The following is a 22,745-nucleotide window of genomic DNA, read 5'->3' on the forward strand; positions in this document are numbered from 1 at the left end:
TCCTGGGATATATATTTCCTACCAGGGGCACTAAAAGGGCGTAAGAGTTTTCCATTTCAGAAGTTTTTCCATTTTTTACTTCAATAAATGTAATCCCTTTTCTATTTGTCTATTTGAAGCTAATTTTTTCATGTTCAACATCTTAATATAAAATTGAAGCTTGACCCACATTCTTTGATCCAAAATCACTGTCACTACTCAGCAACGATGACCAATTCTTCTCTTCCTCTGTATAACCTCCAAAATTTGACCTACAATTAATTAGCAGAGATCTTATTTAAATATAACGATGAGAAGTCAAGACTTTTACCGTTTCCCTCATTTCCTTCTCTAAACTCCATTTTCAAGCTCGAAGACAAACAACGGGATGCATCAATCCCAGGTGACTCTATACCGGGATCAATGGAACCCAATCGTATTAATGCAGAGAGGCCTTTCAGAACGTCAGCCGACCAAATCAAACTAAACCACTCCCTTAAAAATTTCTCGGAGACCCTTTCTTGCTTTTTTGTAACTCGTAAACAGAAGTCATGATAATAAGCTTCTGAAGCAACTTCCAGATATATAATGTATCTGCTCTCTTCTGATTATTTTTATGTTCGAGGCCTGGACGACCCAGTCATGGCAAATGTCTATGACTTTTGTTATATAAGGAGTTGCCGGAGTTCCACCCTTCCATAGGACAAACAGAAAAGAATTCAACCCAGTAGTCCTGCAGCGCGGTCTTTCTTCTGATTGAAAGGGAGGCATGGAGCCTCTGAAGCAGCGGCCATGGCTTTGGCTGGCCGTGGCACTCATGGCCACCAACGTCTTAGCATATGATGATGTTCCAGCCTACTATCCTGTATACTACTCGCCGCCGCCACCACTACCATATTATTACAAATCACCACCGCTGCCACCGCCATACTATTATAAATCACCACCACCTTACTATTACCAGTCTCCACCACCACCACCACCACCACCTCCGTACTATTACAAATCCCCTCCGCCACCTTCTCCATCGCCACCGCCCCCCTACTACTACAAATCACCTCCACCTCCTTCTCCATCTCCACCTCCTCCTTATTATTATAAGTCACCACCACCACCATCTCCATCCCCGCCCCCTCCATACTATTACAAGTCGCCACCACCTCCATCTCCATCCCCGCCTCCACCTTACTACTACAAGTCCCCGCCGCCACCATCTCCATCTCCACCTCCTCCTTACTATTACAAATCACCACCACCACCATCTCCATCCCCACCTCCTCCTTACTATTATAAGTCACCACCACCACCATCTCCATCTCCACCTCCTCCTTACTATTACAAGTCACCACCACCACCATCACCATCCCCGCCTCCACCTTACTACTACAAGTCCCCGCCACCACCATCTCCGTCTCCACCTCCTCCTTACTATTACAAGTCACCACCACCACCATCACCATCCCCGCCCCCTCCATACTATTACAAGTCGCCACCACCTCCGTTACCATCCCCACCTCCACCTTACTACTACGAGTCTCCACCACCACCATCATCATCCCCGCCTCCACCTTACTACTACCAGTCTCCACCACCACCATCTCCATCCCCACCTCCTCCTTACTATTATAAGTCACCACCACCACCATCTCCATCTCCACCTCCTCCTTACTATTACAAGTCACCACCACCACCGTCACCTTCCCCGCCTCCTCCCTACTATTATAACTCACCACCACCACCATCTCCATCCCCACCTCCTCCCTACTATTACAAGTCACCACCGCCACCTTCTCCATCCCCACCTCCTCCCTACTATTACAAGTCACCACCGCCACCTTCTCCATCCCCACCTCCTCCCTACTATTACAAGTCACCACCGCCACCTTCTCCATCCCCACCTCCTCCCTACTACTACAAATCACCACTGCCACCATCTCCATCCCCACTTCCTCCCTACTATTACAAATCCCCACTGCCACTATCTCCATCCCCGCTTCCTCCCTACTATTACAAGTCCCCTTCACCACCGTCACCTTCCCCACCTCCTCCATACTATTAGAAACCACCACCACCACCATCTCCGTCCCCACTTCCTCTCTACTATTACAAGTCACCACCACCACCGTCTCCATCCCTCCTTCCCACTACTGCAAACCACTATGATCCCTATGTCTACATACGCAATCAATAAAAATCCCCTTCAACCACCATCCCCTCCTCCATAGTATATAAAGAAGTCCCAATACCACCATTATACTGTTACACTTCTCCTTACCACCAGCTCCCGACTACTATCAGTTGAACCAGGCAATTAATAAGCAACCTCACGTGCAAAAATGATTCAGTCTCTGCCATACTACGCTCCTTAGGTGCATGGAACCGCTTATTAGCCAGTTTGCTATCAATAAGCTGGGGGAGATGTTTCCATTGTATCCGGCTGCTATTCATTGTATTTGTTGAATTCTCTTTGTAGTATGAGCTTGCATAATTTCAAGTGTTTTATATTAGGTGCAAATATTGAATTCTCTTTCTATTGCCTCTTTCTCCCTACTCGCCTGCAATTGACTCATGAGCAATTTTCTCTCTAATAGGTTTTTTTGTTTTTTATGAATTATTTGACCCACAATTTTGTAGCTTGGATAGGCCCGATCATGAAGATCAAATATACTTCTCGAAAAATTAACTTTTGTAAGCAATCTTCCTAACCTTTTGAAAATGGCATGTAATAGAAGAAAAATTGGCCACACTTGACATCCTGCCGCAGAAACAAGCCCAAAACGTAGACGACGAAGTGACAATGACCGTGAAACACTAATTTTGATCATACACCAAATTAGCGCAGCGTAGCTTTTTTTTAAAACCTACAGAGGTTCTGCAGCTGAAAAAGATAAACGTGTGAAAAATGAAAAGAAAAAATATAATTGAAGCCACATTGCCAAGCTCGAGGGAATAACTTGTTTGTAGAAATAACTGTAGTTTCTTCTCTGTAAGAGCTGACCAAAAAGTTTTTGCTCACCGCCTGGATTCCTCGCCAAATACCTCGACGTAGCAAACTGGACACGCCTGCATTGGATAACAGGTTATAAAATAATAGCAAATTCGCTTCCTATTTTCATGGACTTTTAAAAGTTGAGGAAAAAAAAAAAAACCTGGAGGGGAAAGAGAGGGCGATAGTAGGGGTGGCATCGAGCCGAGCCGAGCCGAGCCGAGCCCGAGTTTGATTTAAATATTTTGAGCCGATCTTCGTCTCGAGCCTAAAATAGTTATCGAGCTCGAGCCCAACGAGTTCGAGCCGAGACATACATTTAAAAATTTTCAAAAAATATATATCGAATAAAATGTATATAAAATTATGCATACATTTTACATAAAATTGGGCATGACCTCTACATAAAATTGGGCATAACCTATATATATAATACGTGTATAAGATTGGGCATAACCTCTACTTAAAATTGAGCATAATCTATATATATAATACTTGTATAAAATTTGGAATGACCTCTACTTAAAATTGGGCATAATCAATATACATAATACTTGCATAAACACTCCATAAATATTCCATAAAATTGTCTATGCATTCCATAAACACACCATGAAATTGTTTATACACTCCATAAAATAGTCTAAACACTCCATACACTGCATAACATTATAAATAAACTCCATACAATAATCCAACACAACAAAATTAAATGAAATATCACTATCAATTTACAATCACCCAAATAAAAACTATAAATCCTTTAAATAAAATCCTATTACTATTAGAGACTTACTAGAAAATTACAAGAAATATTTTAAATTTTTCTTAGGAAAGTTAAATGGACCTCTTATTGCCTTCTCTAAGGAAATAAAAAAAATTAATAATTAATCTAATATATTATTATACTTATTGATAAATTTTTAATCACATAAAATGTCAAACACAAAATTGCTATGAAAATTGCCTCATGCTCAAAGTATTATATCATCAACTATCAAATACTTATTCAAAATTTTTCTATATGGTTTTCTAACCCATCTTAGCAAGAAAATCTAACTTAGAAAATAATATGATTTTTTAAAAAGAATCTATAATTAGAAAAATATTTTCAAAAAAATGAGGCACTAATGGTCCCTATATTTCTACTAAAATGTCTTTTCAACAATTATTGAAAAAATCACTAATAGTCTCTAGAAACGTATTTCTACTAAAATATTTTTTCAATTTCTTTAAGAGCCATGAGGAAGGGACAAAGAGTTTTTTTCCTTGTTTAAGTTCTCGCCTGTAGGGGTGGCTTTGAATAAATTATATATAAAATTATGCATAAATTTTAAAAAAATATAATGATAGGGGAGGTTCAGGATTGAATTTCAATAATGGATTAAAATACACCAATATTAATGTTTTTTACTCCAATTGTTGTCTATCTTGTTTTGTAATTTTTGAATCCCCCTAGATGAAAATTTATATTCTAGGAAAAACTAAAAAAAAAAAATCCTATGATACATATTCCCAAAAAAACCTTTAAATAAAATCTTATTACTATTAGTAACTTATTAGAAAATTACAAGAAATATTTTAAAATTTTCTTAGGAAAGTTAAATGGACCTTTTATTGTCTCTTCTAGGGAAATAAATAAAAATTAATAATCAATTTAATATATTATTATACTTATTGATAAAATTTTAATTAAATAAAATATTAAACACAAAATTACAATGAAAATTGTTTCATGCTAAAAGTATTACAACATCAACTGTTAAATACTTATTCAAAAAATTTCTATACAGTTTTCTACCCCATCTTGGTACGAAAATCTTACTTATAAAATTATATGATTTTTAATAAAAAATTTCAATTAGAAAAATGTTTAAAAAAATATGAGATACTAATATTTTATAGAAACTTATTTCTATAAAATTTATTTTTAATTTTTTTGAGAGGAAAACGTTTTTTTTTTTTTTTACTTTATGATATCGCACATGCGAGATCATCTTCGCGCGGGAGAGGGGGGAGATTATTTCTCCCCTGAAGTTAGGTTATGGTTTTCCGCTGAGACGACACGGAGGGAAGGGGGTTACGGCGCCGGGGAGGACCTGTCGTCGAGGATGACGGCTGCGACGGAGGCGGGGGCGACGAAAACAGAGGTGACGGCGAGGAGAGGAAGAAATCGAACGGACGGCCAGAGAGATGGCCGACGAACAGCTGCGACGGCGGTAGAGACGGCCGACGAACAACTGCGACGGCGACAACAGCCAATGGGAGGGGCTCGGCGCCCCCCCCCATCACTCTCGCTCTCGATCCCGCTCCTGATACTGATTCCGACTCACCTCGAGCCGACGAACCGAACCTGACTTCAGTTGAGCTCAGTTGTTAAGGTAAACGAGCCAATTTCTATGCTCGAACTCGAAAGACAACGAATTGAACCAAGCCGGTACCGAGCTGCTTGCAAGCCGGCTCGGTTCGAAACCACCCCTTGGCGATAAGAGGTCCTGCCACCTCCCTTTCTTGAAAAATCCCTTCCGCCTCTGTCCTTCCCACAAAAGATATATATTGATAATAAATAAAGACTTCTCTTCCATTTCTTCTTGTGTGAAGCCAAGAAGAATGAAAGGCCTTAATCAAAAGGGAGCAAGGGAAGCCCTCTCCTACCCACCTCAGCTAGGCAATTAGAAGAAGGGGGAAGATCCTCCCCCTCCCTCCCTTTCTCTTCCATCACTTGAAGAAATATTGAAATTTTTTACATGTTTAAAATACTAATTAAATATTAAATAATAAACAAAGATGATTAAACCCCTCTTATAACAGGGCAGCTACCTTTCAGATCGCTTCGTTTTTTCTTGAGAAGAAGCTGCACTTGTATTTTGAGACGGGAAGTGAAGAAATAAGCTCCTGGGAAGACCTCGACTTTGAGTTCCAATAGCTTCACCCAAATTGACTAATTCTTACAGATGGAAAATATGAATTTAAGCAGCAAAACCCAGGGAAAAATTAAAGAAAATCGATATCAGGAACACAAATTGCCTCTTAGTTTCAGGCCCTCTTAACCTTTGCCACATAAATTTGAAATCAAATTTAAAAGTTAATTCAAAGGGAATTTAACAAGTTTGATGAATTGAAACAACTGTACAAAGCCGATTCATGTGGGCGTTACATTTGCTTGTTCGAATTATGTAAAACTGCTTCTCAAAATTAAAGATTTTACAGACGCTTTCAGTATCGATCCTTCCATGACTAGTATAAATCCGATCAAGGTGATGTTTCCGAGAGTGGTTGTCGCCATTGAAAGAACTTAACCGGCCCAGGCGTGAATGGTAAGAAACGGCGAAAGAAAAAAGATTCGTACACATCACCTCTCGAATGCTCGCAAGCTTTCTCCAGCCACTTGTTTGTGAGATTATGCTTGAAAATCTCCAGGCCTTCACGAGTCGGCTCCTCTTCGGGATAATATATCCGAGCAAGGAAAACTACCTCTGGTTGATAGTAATCGAGCAAACGGAACTTGCTGCACCAAGGAAGTTTCCCCGTAATGGCTTCAGTGACCACTTCGTGCTTCATAACCCATTTTCCAGTTGAATTGTCCAACTTCCAAACTTCTAGCAGCTGGGTTCGTTCGTGGGATTTATGGGCTTTGATAAAACAGAGGTAGCCGTCGATTACCATCAAGTACAGTCGTATTATTTTCCATACGCTGCTTTTTGTTATCTCCGGCAGCTTGATAGAAACGAATCTCTTCTCGTCAATCTCGAAACATGACAGATTCTTTGCATCAGATATCCTGTACAAAACTCCATTCAAATAAGCGGGCGATGTTAAAATGAAAAAAACAAAGTTTGGTACTTCCCCACGCGCAATGTATTCAACCCATTGCCCAGCTTCAGAGGAAAACAGATCAATCTCTTGTTTCCCATCTCGAATGTTGTCGAAGACGATGACCTTGAAGTGGCTGGAGATGGAGGGATCAAAAGCCAAAGCTGCAGAGCTCAGAAAATTTCGTCTCCGAGGAAGCTCAATCCATTGCTTGGTAAGAGGGTTACACACATAGTAAGTCATGAATCTCGGAAGGCATTTATCAGGTGTATTTGAGCAGAGAAGCAGTCCATTGCAAGTACTATCAATCCTGAAATTTTCTGCGCTATAGCAGGGCAAGTACTCCAGATTCAGACCTCCAGATTGGGGTTCTTCTTCTGATAGAGATGCATACTTCCATTTATCGTCCCAGTCACCGACGAAGAACACGCCCAGCGTCGTTAACGGTTGCCGTCGGCCACTTGCATTGGATATAATAGTCATCCAGGTTTTTGACACGCACTTGGCTCTGTAAAGTGACTTGCATGGCAACCTGAAGAGGATGTCCTCCCACAAGTCAAAGCTCAGAACATCCACATCAATGTCTTCCCCAATCTTCTTCATCGTGTCCTCCGGAAAAATAGTCTCTTTCATGTCTTCCCCGATCTTCTTCATCGTGTCCTCTGGGAAAGGAGTCTGTTTTATGTTTGCCCTGATCTTCTCCATCGGTTTTTATCTGAGAGGTATTGTGATTTCGATTTCGTATGGGAATCTTTCCTCCGCGACACCTGCAAGAGACTGAAAAGAAGGAAGTCTTACAAGTACTTTCGATTTTTTTCCGTCAAATTTCGGAGACTGATCAAAGTCCCGTCTCTACAGGGTTAAAATCACCCAATTAAGAACGTCGCGATCTCGTGTGAGACTTCTCTTCTTCTTCCCGAGATTTAATGAGACCTCGGATTAAACCGAAGGTTGCTGAAACAAAATCGGGAAGCCGACTCGCTCGGGCGGCCTGCGGCGACGTGCGACGACGACGACGGGAGAGAAAAAAATTGGTAAAGAAGAATACCAGTGACTAGCTCCGGCGACTCGCAGCGACGGCGTGCGGCGACGGCGACGGAGGCTTTCAACGTCGACGGAGAGTCCGGCGGGCGACGGTTTTCGACGGCGACGCGGGTGCAGGACCGTCAACGGGCGAACGATCAAAACAGAGTATTGGAACTCTGGCTCGCCGCGGCGGCGTACGGCTGGACGTTGTTTATCTTGGAAAGTTATATGCTGGGTCGTTGAAGATATCTTGATTGAATTTTCGTTTAGTTCGGAAGCCAGCATCTAGAAAAAATTTCTCGGCTGCTTCTCCGAGATCTCCGGCTGTCTATTTCGATGGATCACATCTCGCTGGTTCATCGCCAGCACTGACTCTCCTGCCGGAGCTCCAGCCACTTATAGAGAGCGATTTTTCTGGAACCTCTCTGCTCTCGCTGCTGTCCAGCTCTGTTCGGAAGCGAGTGGGGAAGAAGGAGCCGTCGGCTATCTGCTGTTAAGCTGATTAACAGAAGATTTCGGAAACTCCTCTGATTGCCATCTCTATTTTTCTGCTGCCGTTGGCATTCCCATACCGAGAAACAGATCCCGTACGTTTCCGAAATTTTTTTATCTTCCAGCTAGATTGATTTTTATTCGGATGAGTTTATTCTGGAAATTGTACTATGCTCCGTAAATTCGGTTGGAGTTTGATTAGAAGATCGTGATTCACTTTCCTGGATTTTCGTCGCTCGTCGCTATCTGCTATCGCTCATCGCCATCTCGGTTTTGTTTGGCGCCGCGGGGGAAAGAAACACCGTCACCGAATTAATATTTCTTCCGAAGCGCGGATTAAATCCGGGCCAAACCTATTCTGGTTAACCCGGACCGTGCCGAGTTAATCCGAGTCAACCAGGACCGTATCATTGTCTCTCCCGACGCTGCCGCCCGTCGCCGTCGAAAACCGCAGCCACAGTCGACGCTCTCTGCTGAACCTCTGGTCCCTGCGCCACAGCATGCCTACCGTCGCTGCAGTAGATAGTACCGCGCCACAGTGTGCTTTCACACTATCGCCGCCGCAGCAAGAGTTCTGAAACTAAGTATTATCAATCTTGAATCCTATTTCATAATAGAGCACAGGAAGCCATTTTAGATTAGCGAATAACTTAGTTCATACCATGTACTAACATGTGCTAGTCATGTATGAGTAAGGAAATTGACCCCTTCCCATCACAAGAAAAAGATTAAATAAAATCCCATTCACCACTACCACCTATGTCGTCGTGTATTAGACCAGATATAACAATACCCAAATTATTCCTATTTACAAGTATTCCAATCTTTGAAATTCAAATACTACATAAAAATATTTTAATCTTATATCATTACCTCTTATAGTATCTGGATTAAAAAACAATTAAAGTTAAACATCAGTAAATAAATAAATAAAACTATATTAAAGACTAAATATTCTTAAATAGTATAATATTACTACACTTATGTTCTTTGTCAATTCATATAAAAATACTAAATATAAAAAATTTACATACCATATCCGATTTTGTTTAATAACTCTAATTCTTTTCCTTATATTTTTTATGTGAAAAAATAAAGGGAATTTTATTAAACTATCTATTTTACAAAAAAAAAATTATAAAAATAGCCAACGGTCTAATTGCGCATTTGAAAAGTCCGAAAGACATGTCAGCATTAACCATCACAGATCCTGCCCTGTGAGGGGAGCGTCCAAAGCCAGTGAAGCCATCTAGCTTGGCGGCACTTACTCTAAAAGTAAAGGGTCTTGTGCATTAGAAGTATGCGTGGCTCTTTGGATGGGGATCGGGAACTAATTCTTTGGATGGAAAGATGATGCCCCAAACATTGGATATAAGAAAGGGATCTAACCTTGGCTTAATGTTTGCTTTACCTGGACTGGTGAAGGCAGAAAGCACAAATTTGTTGCCGCATGGTAGCGCTTTATAGTGATAGAACACTTACATATGAGCATTTTTCTGGCGTCTACATTAATATCAATAGATTCTTATGGGAGTAATAAGAAGCTCAGTTTCAAGTCCAATTAACAATTTAAAGAAGAAAAGAAATTGAACAAAAAATATTCATATCTCCAAAAATTAGTATAAATGCCTTATTTTTAGTCAAACAAAAGTTTTGGTACAACAAAAAAAATTTCGTTAAATCTCTTTCCTCATGGTTTTCTGTTAGTACAAATGTCCGGACTTGCCTATAAATATTTTTTTATTTAATTTTCAAGCGAACCTGTTGCACATATTTATCTACATGTTTAACAGACCTAAAAGGCTCAAGGAGCATCAAAGCAGGGAGTCAGAAACCGGGCCATTTGCTAGCTACTGCCACACAATTCAAAGCAAGAACCAGCAGGTCGTAGAGTCAGAAAGAGGAAGCCCTTTTCCTGTCATCATGGTGCATCTTAGATCCATGTAATCACTAAGTAAATGTAAACCCGTTACCAACAATAACTGAATTATATCCGAAGCAAATGCAAATAGATGTCACTCGATGAGATTGACTAATTAAAACTAAAAAGCATCAAAGCAATATTAGAATTCCATCCATAAGCACAAATCTATCTTTGATGTGAAGACGGGACAAGGGTTTCAATAATCATTCCTTGAGGGTCTTTTTCTTCTTTAATTTGAAGCAGAATCTCAACAAATCAAAATGGAACAACAAGATGAATATCAACTTAAATTAACTTCAAAATAATGTTCAGGGAAAGTATAAAGCCTAGTTACTCTGAAAGAAAGCCGTTCAGCAAGGAACTCAAATCTGGGGCCTGTTAAAGGCTACTCTAACTAATGTTGGGAAAAAAAAGAGCTTTGCAGGTTTTTCACTCCTACAAATGTTTGTAAAATTATTCAAATGGGAAAATTTTCTGAGGCCTCATCCAAAACGTTGTTTTCATCGACATCGGTGGAGACACTAACAAATTAGCAATCAAGCACCACCTGATCCATACTTCTTCCCCAAGACAATCACCTGCAACTTATCATAACCTGCAAGCACACCAGCACCAGCAACTGCACGGAGAATATTTGCACCAGCACCCTTGAAGAGAGACTTTGCCCCTTCATTCCTCAGGATTTGAGAAAAGGCATCCAAAGAGCTCTTGTACTTAACAGCTTCCCCTGAGGTCATCATCATCCTTCTACGAACAGTATCAATTGGGTATGATGCAAGACCAGCGCCATTTGTGATCACCCAACCCAATGCAAAACTAGCAAAGAAGCTATCCTGAAAACATTCAAGCATTTTAAACAATATTAGAAATCCATTGAGAAACTTTCAAAGTCACCACACAGTCACGAGGCACATCCTTACACATTTCACCTTTTCCAAGATAAAGATAGGGGCTTACAAAAAATTCCCACAACTTTCTCAAAAACAAATAGTGTTTTAGCATTCAAGCTGATAGTATGAATAGTCAAATTTTAGTATCTAAAGACTTAAATAGTCTTTTCAAAAAAACAAAAAAATAAATAAATTATCACTAGATCTGTTTGAATGACATGCCGGTGCCAAAACTGATTTCAATAACTAGATAAAAAACAAAGGTCAATGAAAAAAATGAAGCCAAGTAATTGATTCTTGCCATGCTGCTACTGCCACACAATTCAAATCTAGAACCAGCAGATCGTAGAATCCTCCCAAAACAAGGCAGTAATCATTCAAAATCTCAAGCGTATGTGGCAGACCCAAGTGTTTTATATAGAGTAGAAATGATTGCATCAAGAAGAATAACTGAAAAGCTGTATTTGACTAACCTGCATCTTTCCTGTAAGTACAACAGGCTTCAAAGAATCATACATTCCAAAGTATAGACCACGGTAGACAATAATTCCCACACATGAAATATTGAATCCGCGGTACAGTCCTGCAATGCCATCTGATTTAAGAGTCTTCCTGTAGACATCAATCAATCCATTGAACTGCCTTTCCCCTCCCTTCTTTGCAGCCTTAGCATCATTTGCCAGACGGGTCCGAGCATAATCCAAGGAGTAGACAAATAGAAGAGATGAAGCACCAGCAGCACCACCAGATGCCAAGTTGCCAGCAAACCACTTCCAGTAGCCATCCTTGTCCTTCTTGAAATTGAAGAGCCTCTTGAAGTAATCCTTGAATGCAAAATTCAAAGCCTGCAGCAACAGCAAGTACCAAAAAATTCAGAATCCCTTGGAGAAAATGCTAACACTAGCATAATCAGTAAATAAACCCAGATTTAAATAGAACACAGAAAGGGCCTCTAATCCAATTTCATATAGATAAACATCAAAAGAAGCCAAGCTATACAAAATTCCTGAAAGATAAAGATCATGTCAACTGCAACTACCAGCTTTTAGATTCTAAGGTTACTAAGTAGTGCTAAACAAAATTACGGAGCAAAGATTCAGTGTGACTTCACCGTAAAAATATAGAGATTGTGAAATTAAAGGGCTGTCGAAAAGATCAAATTCTTACACCTCATAGTATGACAAAACAGTCAGTTTTCTGCTCAAATTGGATCAAACTATGAAAGAAAATCCAACATACTTCTCGGTCTAAACAGACAAACTTGCATATTGGTAGGAGAAATATGAGAATGGAAAACTACCTGAGTAGGGAAGTAACGAATCACATTAGCCGTGTTACCCCTCCACAATGAACCAAAACCTTCATCCTTGATAGTACGCTTGAAACAGTCTCCAATACCTTTGTAAGGCTCAGAAAGACGACCAGTCTTGATCATTTCATCTTGATTCTGAATCAAAAGCTTTACACGTTCAATAGGGGCAGCAGCCGTTTTGGATACTGCTGCAGAGACTCCACCCATAAGGAAATCAACAGCAAAGCCTGCAAAGCCTTTCTCAGATGGTGCAGGAACACATATGGGGGAGATGTGAGATGCCACAGAGTAAGTGTGGGCCCCTTGCAAAGCATGCATCTGAAGCATTCCGTTGTTGCATTTCTCATTGAAAAAATTCCTCTGATACACAGGGTTATAGAAGCCACTGTTTCTATGTAAATCCTGGCTAAAATTAGGGCCAAGACGGACCTTGCTAGCTATCCTCTGAAAGACAATGGTCTGTTGAGACTGATCGGCCATGTCTTAGCAATTGTATCCTGGAAATGTTTCAGAATAAGAGATCATTTAAAGCTTAACAACAGTTACAAACAGAACTGAATAGCAATTACTTAGATCAAGAAAAGTGTGACATGTAGCAGTTACAAATAGAAAGCTAAATACGATAATAAAGACAATGTGATGCATGATGAGCAAACTCATTCTAAATCATTTCTAAATGTTGGAAACAACCCACACAATAACAATAGCTAATAAATGAAAGCCAACACACTATTAACTATCTAAATGCCATTACAAAATCTAGGTACCAAAACAGTGGCCTAAAAGAGAGGATCATATCATCTTGGCAGAAAATTACAATTGCATCAGCAAACATAGGATATTTGACCAGAGACATTGCAATGGGAAGAACGATACAAATAAATTCAGCCAACTCCCTAATTTTCAAGAAGGTTCAACTGAAGAACAAGAAAGTTAAAGAGTAACCGTTTCACTATAAACAATCTATCGGAAACAATCATCACAAGATACATGACAAATCAAATTATATTTCACCAACAGAAAATAAGAACAATAAAAAAAACTCCTTTACACACAAGCAAGCTCAGAAAATTCAATACTCGTTATTTACAGCCAAAGAAATTACAAGACTCGTTTTATTTTCAATAAGAAATATCAACGAGTACTTAAAAAAAGAGAGAGACATCAACGAATGAAGTCAAAATTCAGTAAGACCTCGATGAAGGAAACAGAGCTTTTCAAACTAGAACAAACGGTGAAAACAGGATAATAGAAAAAAGAAAATGATAGTTCAAAGATAAAGACATTTTAGTGTCTACATATTAAAGACACAAAAACAGCACTTTGTAATTTTTAGAAATAAAAAAAGATACCTCCAACATCTGATGAAACCTCTTAAATATAAAACATACTGAAAACCGCAAGATTTAAATGAAGACGAATCCATTATTAGGTACGGATCGGAGGTATAAATGAGTTACAAAATCAAATCGTACCTAGTATAGCCTTGCAAAATCAAGTCAACTGACTAAATGAATCATACCAACAACTAAAAAAATATTAATCAGTAACGAATAAACCAAACACATGTATCAGATCTAGCGTTAGAGTAACCGATCTTTGAAATGTTAAGCTGTCAGCTATCAAGACTACTAGATCAAACTCTACAGAATACAAACAATTTTCTATTCAGATCTAAGCCGCAGACACAAAACGAACAAATGCACTCACCTAGACGGAGATCTATTCAGATACTATGATACTGTACAACAAAGCTAAAATAACACAAAAATAGATCAGAAGAAAAGAGCAAAGAAGAGGCAATAAAAAGCAAGACAAAGATCCAAAAACCGTGAGGAAATAGAGGCGTAAAAGCAGAGAATTTCTCCAATCCACAAGCTCGGTCAAAAACAAGATGCGACCGGTTCGGATACGAGAATGAATCATTACTCCCGTAAAAAGTAACCGAACTTTTTTCAAAAAAACGACCTGAAAAATGAAATAGAAAAGAAGAACACAGAAAATATAGAATTTCTCAAGGCTACAATACCTTCGCCTGCGAGAGACGCGCAGAGCTCCTGCAACTGTCCGTTTCTCGCTCGAAAGTGAAGAAATGCGAGAGACAGATGAGCACACGAGAGGGAGAAATGTGAGGGTTGCGAGGGGCTTTTAACGTCGAGATAGACGGAATAAAATAAAAGAAGGGCCGGAATCGTGGAAGTAAAATGACAGAGAGCGGCCAATCGCAATGCAAGTCTCCTCCACCTCAGCAGTCAGCAGTCAGCCAGAGCCAATTTCTCGCGTTGGGTGTCCTTCCGTCCCATCGGCCATTGCGATAGATATCTCTCTGTTTTTTGCACAACAACATACGGTCACGATTAGTTTATATAGATCGACCCCACTTTATGCCCTTTAAGAAATTTGTTAGGGTGAGATCATCCGGTGCACTGCACTCCATGCCTCAGGTCGTAACTCGTAACTGAACACACAGAGGTTCACATGACCCTCAACGATTTCAACACCGCCAAACTGGGCCCCCCCTCTTCAAACTCTAGATGCTAACCGTTTACCAACTTACACGTGGCAACAGGACGGTGAAAATGGTCGGCCGAGGAATAAAGAAGGGAAAGTGATGGGGGCACGAGAAGGAATTGAGCATTAGATCTACCCTGGAGTCGCCAAAAGTGGGAATCTAGAAAGCGTGAGTTCGATTTTTCCATGGCTCGAGGTCTCTATGACAATTCTCGTGTCCGCGCTCTTTCCTGTTCGTTTTCAAATATTTCGGAGGTCAAAGTCGTCGCGTTAGTCAGCTCGCATGCGATGAAGAAGTTAAACTAGGTTTTTGCCGATGGACATCGGAGGCCTTCAAATGAACTATTTCAGCTTTGTCTTTTCTCTTTCCATATGTGGATAACTTGTTTTATTTGATATTCTCTTCATCGCCAATACCAAGGATCAACTCCTCTGGGGCTCTTGTACTCGTTTTATAATATGAGAAATAGATTGCATGATCAATTTAAGTGTTACGTTATGTAGACCCAATTTAGTCATTAAAAATCAAACATTGCTTGACCGTGATCAATTTAGATGCATGATCAATTAGTAAGTACAAATCAAACATAAATTATGATAATTTTATATCTAAAATATGATAAGCAGTAAAATGACAATTGAAAAAGGGGTTGGATTAGAGATAACCATTATCCATATTAATTCTGTTTAATAATAGCCGACATGTAAATGGGTGTAATAAACAAAAAAGATTAAAATTGTCACCCTTAGCAATTTGTTACCTCATGTGTAGGGGTGCACCAAGGTTGGATTTGGGTTAGGTATTTGAAAGCCATCCTTATCCCATAAACGTGACCTTAAACTCATCCCGACATAAATCCGTCGAAGATCTAAACCACTTATTTTCCCTTGATAGATTAATGTGAAAATGAGTTTAGGGTAAGGTAAATATATGGATAAAAAATAAAAAAATATAAAATTATACAAAACCTACTTATTTTATTTATACCAATTAAATTGGTATATAAAAAAAATTAAATCAAATTTATATACCATATTTAAAGCATACCTTATAAATAAACTCGTAGGTTGGGTTTTGTTTTTTTCATGAACTTGTCCTTGCCCGGGTGAGAGAAACCCATCTCCCCTTGAACCCAACCCGTTCCCTTGAGAAGAAATATATGAAATTTCGAGTTGAACCCTAATTAGAAGGTCTACCACCGTTCTACTCGGAAATTCAACCATCACTGTTCGCGGTATCTGAGGAAGTGTTTTAAACGTTGCGCCGCGGGGCGCCTGTAAAACCCTTTCTCCTTCTCTAATTTGTGTTGCCGTACTGCACACTACTATATCGATACGTCGTTCGCTTCCACTCTGTTGCCGTTGCAAAAATGGCTCAAGCTCAAACTTCCGAGGTTTCTCATGTTCCTTTTAGACTTTTTCTTTTTAAAATCGGTTTTATTCTCTCTCTCTCACACAGATTGATGAAGGCTCTGTTGTTCTCTCACTTGCTATTTTGGTTTTTCATTGCTGTGAGGCCAGGGGATTCTGTAGTTAAATTTATGTATTCCTTGCCCTCCCGTTGTACTTACTTTTGAAGTTGTCGTAGGGGGCGACGGAGATTGTGGACTCAATTCTGTTCAACTTTATGACGACAGAGGACGTTAGGAATCTCAGTTTCAAAAAGATTACCATCCCGGTTGCCTTTGATCCCATGGGCAGGCCCATCAGTGGTGGACTGTATGATCCTACAATGGGTCCGGTAGATGACGTTCTTCCGTAAGTCTATCATGTCTTATATACGGTTTGGTTCTTATGTGCCTAAAATATTACTTGGTAAATGTTGATTTACTTGAGAATAAGCACTTGCACGATGACTAACTGAGTTACTTACGGATGAATGGACAAAATTGGGTTCTAGTATGCTCTTACACGATAAATTTTATGGCAATATGTAAAGTTTTCTTGCCTTTGTACACATCGTTTTAAATAGACTGTTCGTCTTCAGTTGTTATAACTGCTGTTATTTGTAACAATTCATCTTATCATTCAAATTTTAAAAGAATTAGCTGTCTTACAGTAGGAGGACTGAGAAACATTTTCTTGTGAAGTTAGGTCTAAGGTCTATCCCAAAATGACTAGCCAACTTAGGAATCCTCTTTCCCAACTAATAAACTTAAGATCTTTGTACTTACTAATCCATGTGGGACTATTCATTAACACTCCCCGTCATGTGTAGGCCCTCTTTCGTAGCTCTACAAGTGGATAATTTGGGAGGAAGCCCATATACGAGTATTTGTTCTAATACTATGTGAAGATGGGTCCAAGGTCTATCCCAAAATGACTAGCCAACTTAGGAAACCTCTTTTCTGCCTAATAAACTCAAGATCTTTGTACTTACTAATCCATGTGGGACTATTCCTTAAAATTGCTAACATTGTGCAAGTCAATAAATTTATCACAGCAAGCATAACCGTCTATTCAATTGTGAAGAGCCACTATTTGGGTCGAAATCAGATTGACAATTGACGATATGATAATTTTTTTGCACTTGACACTTCTTTTCTGTAGAATGTGAAAGATATAACTTTACTACATGTTATGTAACTTTAAACAATTTTGCAGCAAGGGATACGAATAAACTTAAGCCTTTTGTAAGTCAATGAATTTCCCTTCATTTGTAAAGTGATCCGTTATCCAGATTTGGCTTGGCACACAGTTCAAGGGTTATTTTTTTTTTGGGAAAGCACAATTTTATTAAAGAGAAGAGGGGCTAAGAGCCTAACAAGAGCTGGCAGCAACCCGATATTCCTCTGAGAAATCACCTTGTGCTGATCATATATCTTCATCCATGAGAGGTTTCACTGAATTCATTGGCAGTTGTGAGCTAGACGAAATTAACACATTTGGCAAAACCTTCACTTGGTCCAATAGGAGATCCCCTCCAATTGTCTCAAAATTAGAATATTTCCTTGCTTTTGGGTGTTGGCTGAGGATCTATCAATGTGTTGCTGGCAGGGTTCTCAACTGAGCCAGCTTTGGCTACTAGCCAATTGAACTCGACACGAAAGCCGGAAGACGGGGTGCCAAACCCTTTTGATTTGAGAACTCGTGTTTATTTGATGGGGAATTCGACAAACTTTTCTGATCGATGGCCTTGCATCGGTGTCTATGGTGCTAATGGTTGGAGGCTCTCCAAAAAACTTAATGAGTCTAAAGGGCGATCTTAAGGTTTGGGCAGCCTCCGCCATGCTGCTCAATCTGCGGAAAAAAAACTTCCCTCTTATCCCAGGCTGGCAGCAACCCAGCAGCCACCAAGCCAAAAAAAAAGAAAAAAAAAAAAAAAAGAAAACAAAGAATTAGATTACAAATCTCTGAAGTCAGTAGTGTCAATAACTCTACCAGGCTGCAAAGTTCCCATTCTAGTGTAATGGTCTGCCAAAGAGCTGGCTGAACAAAGCACATACAAGCACTTGATTTGCATAGAGGCTGCAATGTCTTCAATTTGTGTGAACTATTGATCAAACTGCTAGGCTTATCTGTTTTCCCCTTTAGCCCAAGGATGACTACTTTTGAATCTCCTTCTATAATAGCTGGTTAGTAAAGTACATCTTGTATGTGATAAGGCCATGAAAGAAAACATAGACCTCAACAGTGGTAGAATTGGTCACCTAAAGGACCAAAAATGGAGAGAGCAGTGCGACCCTCTTGGTCACTAACCAAGTAGGATCCAAGTTTCCACAAGAGCACTGGTCAAAGTTGAGCTTTCAACTAAATCTTAGTGTCCCCCGTACAAGTTCTGTGTAAACGTCATACAGACATTGAGATTCCTAGGTCTTGGAATCTTACTTTTTGTAATGCTCTCTTTGACGGCATGATTGTCCTGGCCCCAGTTGTCTACTTAGTAAACTTGATAGTGTGTAGTTAGTAGTCATGGAGAGGATCAAATGACTTGGAATTGAAACCCTTCTGGATCTTATGTCATTGTCTCCTATTATGCATCCATTCTGTACTGAGATAACTTTAGTCGACCACCTTACTCTCTCTTTTTATATCTCTGCTCTAGTGAAAGACCCATTACATTTGCATTGTGACAAGATGCAGAGTTTTGAGCATCGATCAACTCTTATTAAGAATTTTGTGTGCAATATTGTAATCCTTTGTTGCTCCTCTCATAAGATCTCAAGTGCTTTGCAGAGGAGGTCTGATATTCTCTGCTAATTTTTTTCCTTCTTGTTAAGGAATAGTCCCATATGGATTAGTGAGTACAGAGATTTTGAGTTTATTAGTTGGGAAAGAGGTTTGCTAAGTTGGCTAGTCATTTTGGGATGGGCCTTGGACCCAACTTCATATGATATCAGAGCAGGTACCTATATGTGGGCCTACACCTAAACTATCCACTTGTAGAGCCACAAAAGAGGGTCTACACCTAAACTATTCACTTGTAGAGCTACAAAAGAGGGCCTACACCTAAACTATCCACTTGTAGAGCCACAAAAGAGGGCCTACACCTAAAAAACGCCTACACCTAAAATTATCCACTTGTAGATCCGCAAAAAGAGGGCTTACATGTGAGGGAGAGTGTTAAGGAATAGTCTCACATGGATTAGTGAGTATAGAGATCTTGGGTTTATTAGTTGGGAAAGAGGTTTCCTAAGTTGGCTAGTCATTTTGGGATGGGCCTTGGACCCAAATTCACACTTCTCTTTTCTGAGTTGACATTAGTTGACCAACTTGCTCTTTTCCTTGAATATTCGTGCTCCTTTTACAAACTAGTTTTATTTGGATTGCACCAAAAACAAAATTATGAGCATTGATCAGCTCATTAGGTTGTATACAACCTGTAATGAGATTGAGGAATTCACTGATCATCTCTTCCTTATTTGCTCATTCTCTCATAAGTTCTGGAGTTCCTTGCTAAGGAACTCTAATATCCTCTACTATTTTTTTTCCTCATTTCTGAAAATTTGTATTTTAGCTGTTCATGGCTCTTCGCCTTCCTCAATTGGCTTTGGCATTGTCTATCAGTATATCTAGAAGTTAGAAAATGTAGAACTTTTGATGGGAAGTCTACATCACCATGCTTTTACAACTTAAGAAAATGAGAAAATTACATGAACTGAAGAGAGAGAACAATGCTGGTGGTCATACACAACTTGATCAGTGAAGAGTAACACACCATCTTTTGCAAGTGACTCAGCTGCCATGTTTGCTGATCTTGGGGTGTGAAGCCACATGATGGTGAGAGAGCCAACAATGTCCAGGATTTCTTCAATGATATGTGGCAGATGCCATGGAGGTGATATGTTTTTGGTGAACCAACTGATTTTCCTTAAACAATATTGAGGAATTGAAACCAATTACATCAATTTGAAGCCCCTGAAAGAGGGCATTAACTTTGACATTGATGGAGTTAGATATGCTTAGGGAACCAACATGTGGGATTAAGGTTTCACCATTAGAATCTTGGAAGATCCCATCATATCTCGAGGGTCCCAGGTTGCATAATGAACAGTTGTCATAGTTGCATTTGATGTGTTTTGGAGTTGGGGGGCTTAATATTCTGGTGTTTGGGAGCTGTGTGAGAGGCAACAGCCATTGCAGAATTTTAACACTTTCAAATCCACCAAAATCCCCTTTAGTGCAAATCCTAGCAAGAGTTAGTCTCACTATCCTTTCAATAACCTTATTCTAGAGTGCACATCAAATCTGGAAAATCCGTTCACTACTAAAGAAATTGATTTGGCTGTCCTCAGCCTTCCGAAAGATAAAGCTCCTGGACTTGACGGTTTTAACGGTGAGTTTTACCATTGTTTTTTGGATTCAATCAAAAGTGATGTGTATGCTTTTGTCCACAATTTCCACCAAGTCAGTATAACCCATAAAGGCAGTCGAAGCATCTTTCATTGCTCTTATCCCAAAAAAATCCAATACGGCCCTACCCCAAGATTTTCGACCAATTAGCCTCACAACTAGTTATTATAAAATATATATTTTTTTAAGAAGCACTAGTTATTATAAAATCATTGGTCGTTTTCTTGCTAATCGGTTAAAAGCCCACCTTCCAAAAGTTATTAATCCCAGTCACAGCGCTTTCATTCGAGATAGAAATATTTTGGACTCCTCTATGACCGCTCACGAGCTATTAGACTCTTTCAAAAAATCTTCGCAATCCAGATTTGTCCTAAAATTAGATTTTGAAAAAGCATTTGACCTAGCAAATTGGTAACTTATCGATCACCTTTTCGATCGAATGGATTTCGGGAATAGGTGGAAATTTTGGATGAGAAGTTGTATTTCCACCACATCATACTCTTGTCCCTGTTAATGGAAAGCCGTGCGGTTTCTTCAAAGTAACGAGGGGCATAAGGTAAGGTGACCCTTTGTCTCCTTTTCTATTTACTCTCATCGGTGAGCACCTTGCTTCTATGATCCGATTTGCTAAACGCTCGGGTTGGCTTAGTCCTGTCTCTGAAGACCCGAACCAAGATATTCTGATCTTGCAGTATGCCGATGGCTCTATTATTTTTGAAGAAGGTTCTATGAGACAGATTTCCCACATGAAAGCCTTGCTCAACTTTTTTGAATTGTCTTATGGCCAAAAAGTAAGTTGGGTTAAATCTTCTATCATTGGATTTAATATTGATCCCTCCGTATTAAACTCAATGGCTAGCTATTTGGGGCTTAAAGTTGCATCTCTCCCCGACACTTACTTGGGTCTACCGGTGACTCTTGTGCTACCAACAAAAAGCGCCTGGCACCCTGTCATTGAGCGCCTCGAAGGCCGTCTTGCATCATGGAAAGGAAGTTTTCTGTCCAAAGCTGGTAAGCTTGTTCTCATAAAATCCTGTTTACGTGGCGTACCCTCTTATTTTCTCTCCTTGTATTGCTATCCAGCCACTGTTCGAAATAGAATAGAACTCCTTAAAAGGAGATTTTTATGGGGTGGGCCAAATGGGGAAAGAAAATATAGCCTTGTAAAATGGGATGATGTTTGTAAACCCATTGTAATGGGTGGTCTCGGGATCCGGGATATTGCAACAACCAACTCTGCCTTACTGTTGAAGTGGATTTGAAAATTGTTGAAACCAAATCAGGGAAAGTTTCTAGTTGGTGGATTGATGGCGGAAGATATTACAAATTATCTCCTGTGTGGAAGAAGATTGCCCAACTGCTGCATGTCTTTAAAACTGCTGTCAAATTCTACATCGGTTCGGGTAGCCAAACAAAATTCTGGACAGATTGGTGGGTTGGCCCAAGCAATTTCAAGGTTATTCATGGATGTATTTATCGCCTGGCAAGAAAACAAGATGCGACCGTTTCAACGTAAAGGCTTACCTCTGGTGAGTGGAACTTAGATCTCAGACGAGTTTTGTCAGACGTTGAAGCTCTTGAAGTTGCAGACCTTGTCACAAGTCTCTCAACGGGAAGAATCAAAAACTCTCCAGACACACTCATCTGGACACCATGCAGGCTAGGTACGTTCTCTACTACTTTTGCCTACCACTTCTTGATCTCTCTCCAAGCAAATCAACCAGTCCATCTAGCTGCTTTTGCGTGGTCTTTACACATTCCACCTCGTGTGAAGTTTTTTATTTGGACCGTATGCCGAAAAAAAATCTTAACCTCCGACGCATTAATTCGACGTGGAAATAGTGTCTCAGATCCCTTGTGCCCTTTTTGTCATTCCTCTCTTGAAACCACTGATCATATCCTTTTACACTGCGAATATGCCCATTTGGTTTGGTTCGAACTCCTAAACAAAATTGGGTTGCAATATTGCCCATCTCAATCATTACCTTCCACAATACTCACTGTTACAAGCGCTCATCT

At 39.7% G+C, this 22,745-nt stretch overlaps 3 protein-coding genes and 1 pseudogene across 3 annotated transcripts in view; 2 read left to right on the forward strand and 2 right to left on the reverse strand.

Annotated features, from left to right (window-relative positions):
* The first annotated feature begins 748 nt into the window (after nt 1–748).
* LOC137940771 (extensin-2-like) lies at nt 749–2,170 on the forward strand (annotated as a pseudogene).
* Nucleotides 2,171–6,217: 4,047 nt separating this feature from the next.
* LOC137940772 (F-box protein At5g49610-like) lies at nt 6,218–7,483 on the reverse strand. The gene has a single exon (XM_068785898.1). The coding sequence runs from the start codon at nt 7,481–7,483 to the stop codon at nt 6,218–6,220; it is 1,266 nt and encodes a 421-aa protein (XP_068641999.1).
* Nucleotides 7,484–10,483: 3,000 nt separating this feature from the next.
* LOC137940975 (ADP,ATP carrier protein 1, mitochondrial-like) lies at nt 10,484–14,573 on the reverse strand. Its single transcript, XM_068786130.1, has 4 exons — nt 14,452–14,573; nt 12,411–12,919; nt 11,584–11,955; nt 10,484–11,053 (listed from the first exon to the last, which is right to left on the reverse strand). Exons 2-4 carry the CDS (start codon nt 12,900–12,902, stop codon nt 10,757–10,759), a joined length of 1,161 nt encoding a protein of 386 aa, XP_068642231.1. The 5' UTR covers nt 12,903–12,919; nt 14,452–14,573; the 3' UTR covers nt 10,484–10,756.
* A 1,492-nt stretch (nt 14,574–16,065) lies between these two features.
* LOC137940502 (DNA-directed RNA polymerase I subunit 1) overlaps nt 16,066–22,745 on the forward strand; it is a 43,467-nt gene continuing 36,787 nt past the window's right edge. Inside the window, exons 1-2 of the mRNA XM_068785604.1 lie at nt 16,066–16,327; nt 16,522–16,691. Of these exons, the coding sequence (XP_068641705.1) occupies nt 16,304–16,327; nt 16,522–16,691 (194 nt within the window). The 5' untranslated portion in view covers nt 16,066–16,303. The remainder of the gene's footprint in view (nt 16,328–16,521; nt 16,692–22,745) is intronic.

The sequence above is a fragment of the Aristolochia californica genome, unplaced genomic scaffold, assembly GCF_029961685.1.
Source record: "Aristolochia californica isolate CCGP_79_NKW_82.1479 unplaced genomic scaffold, dmAriCali1.0.hap1 SCAF_9, whole genome shotgun sequence".
NCBI classification, from domain to species: Eukaryota; Viridiplantae; Streptophyta; class Magnoliopsida; order Piperales; family Aristolochiaceae; genus Aristolochia; species Aristolochia californica.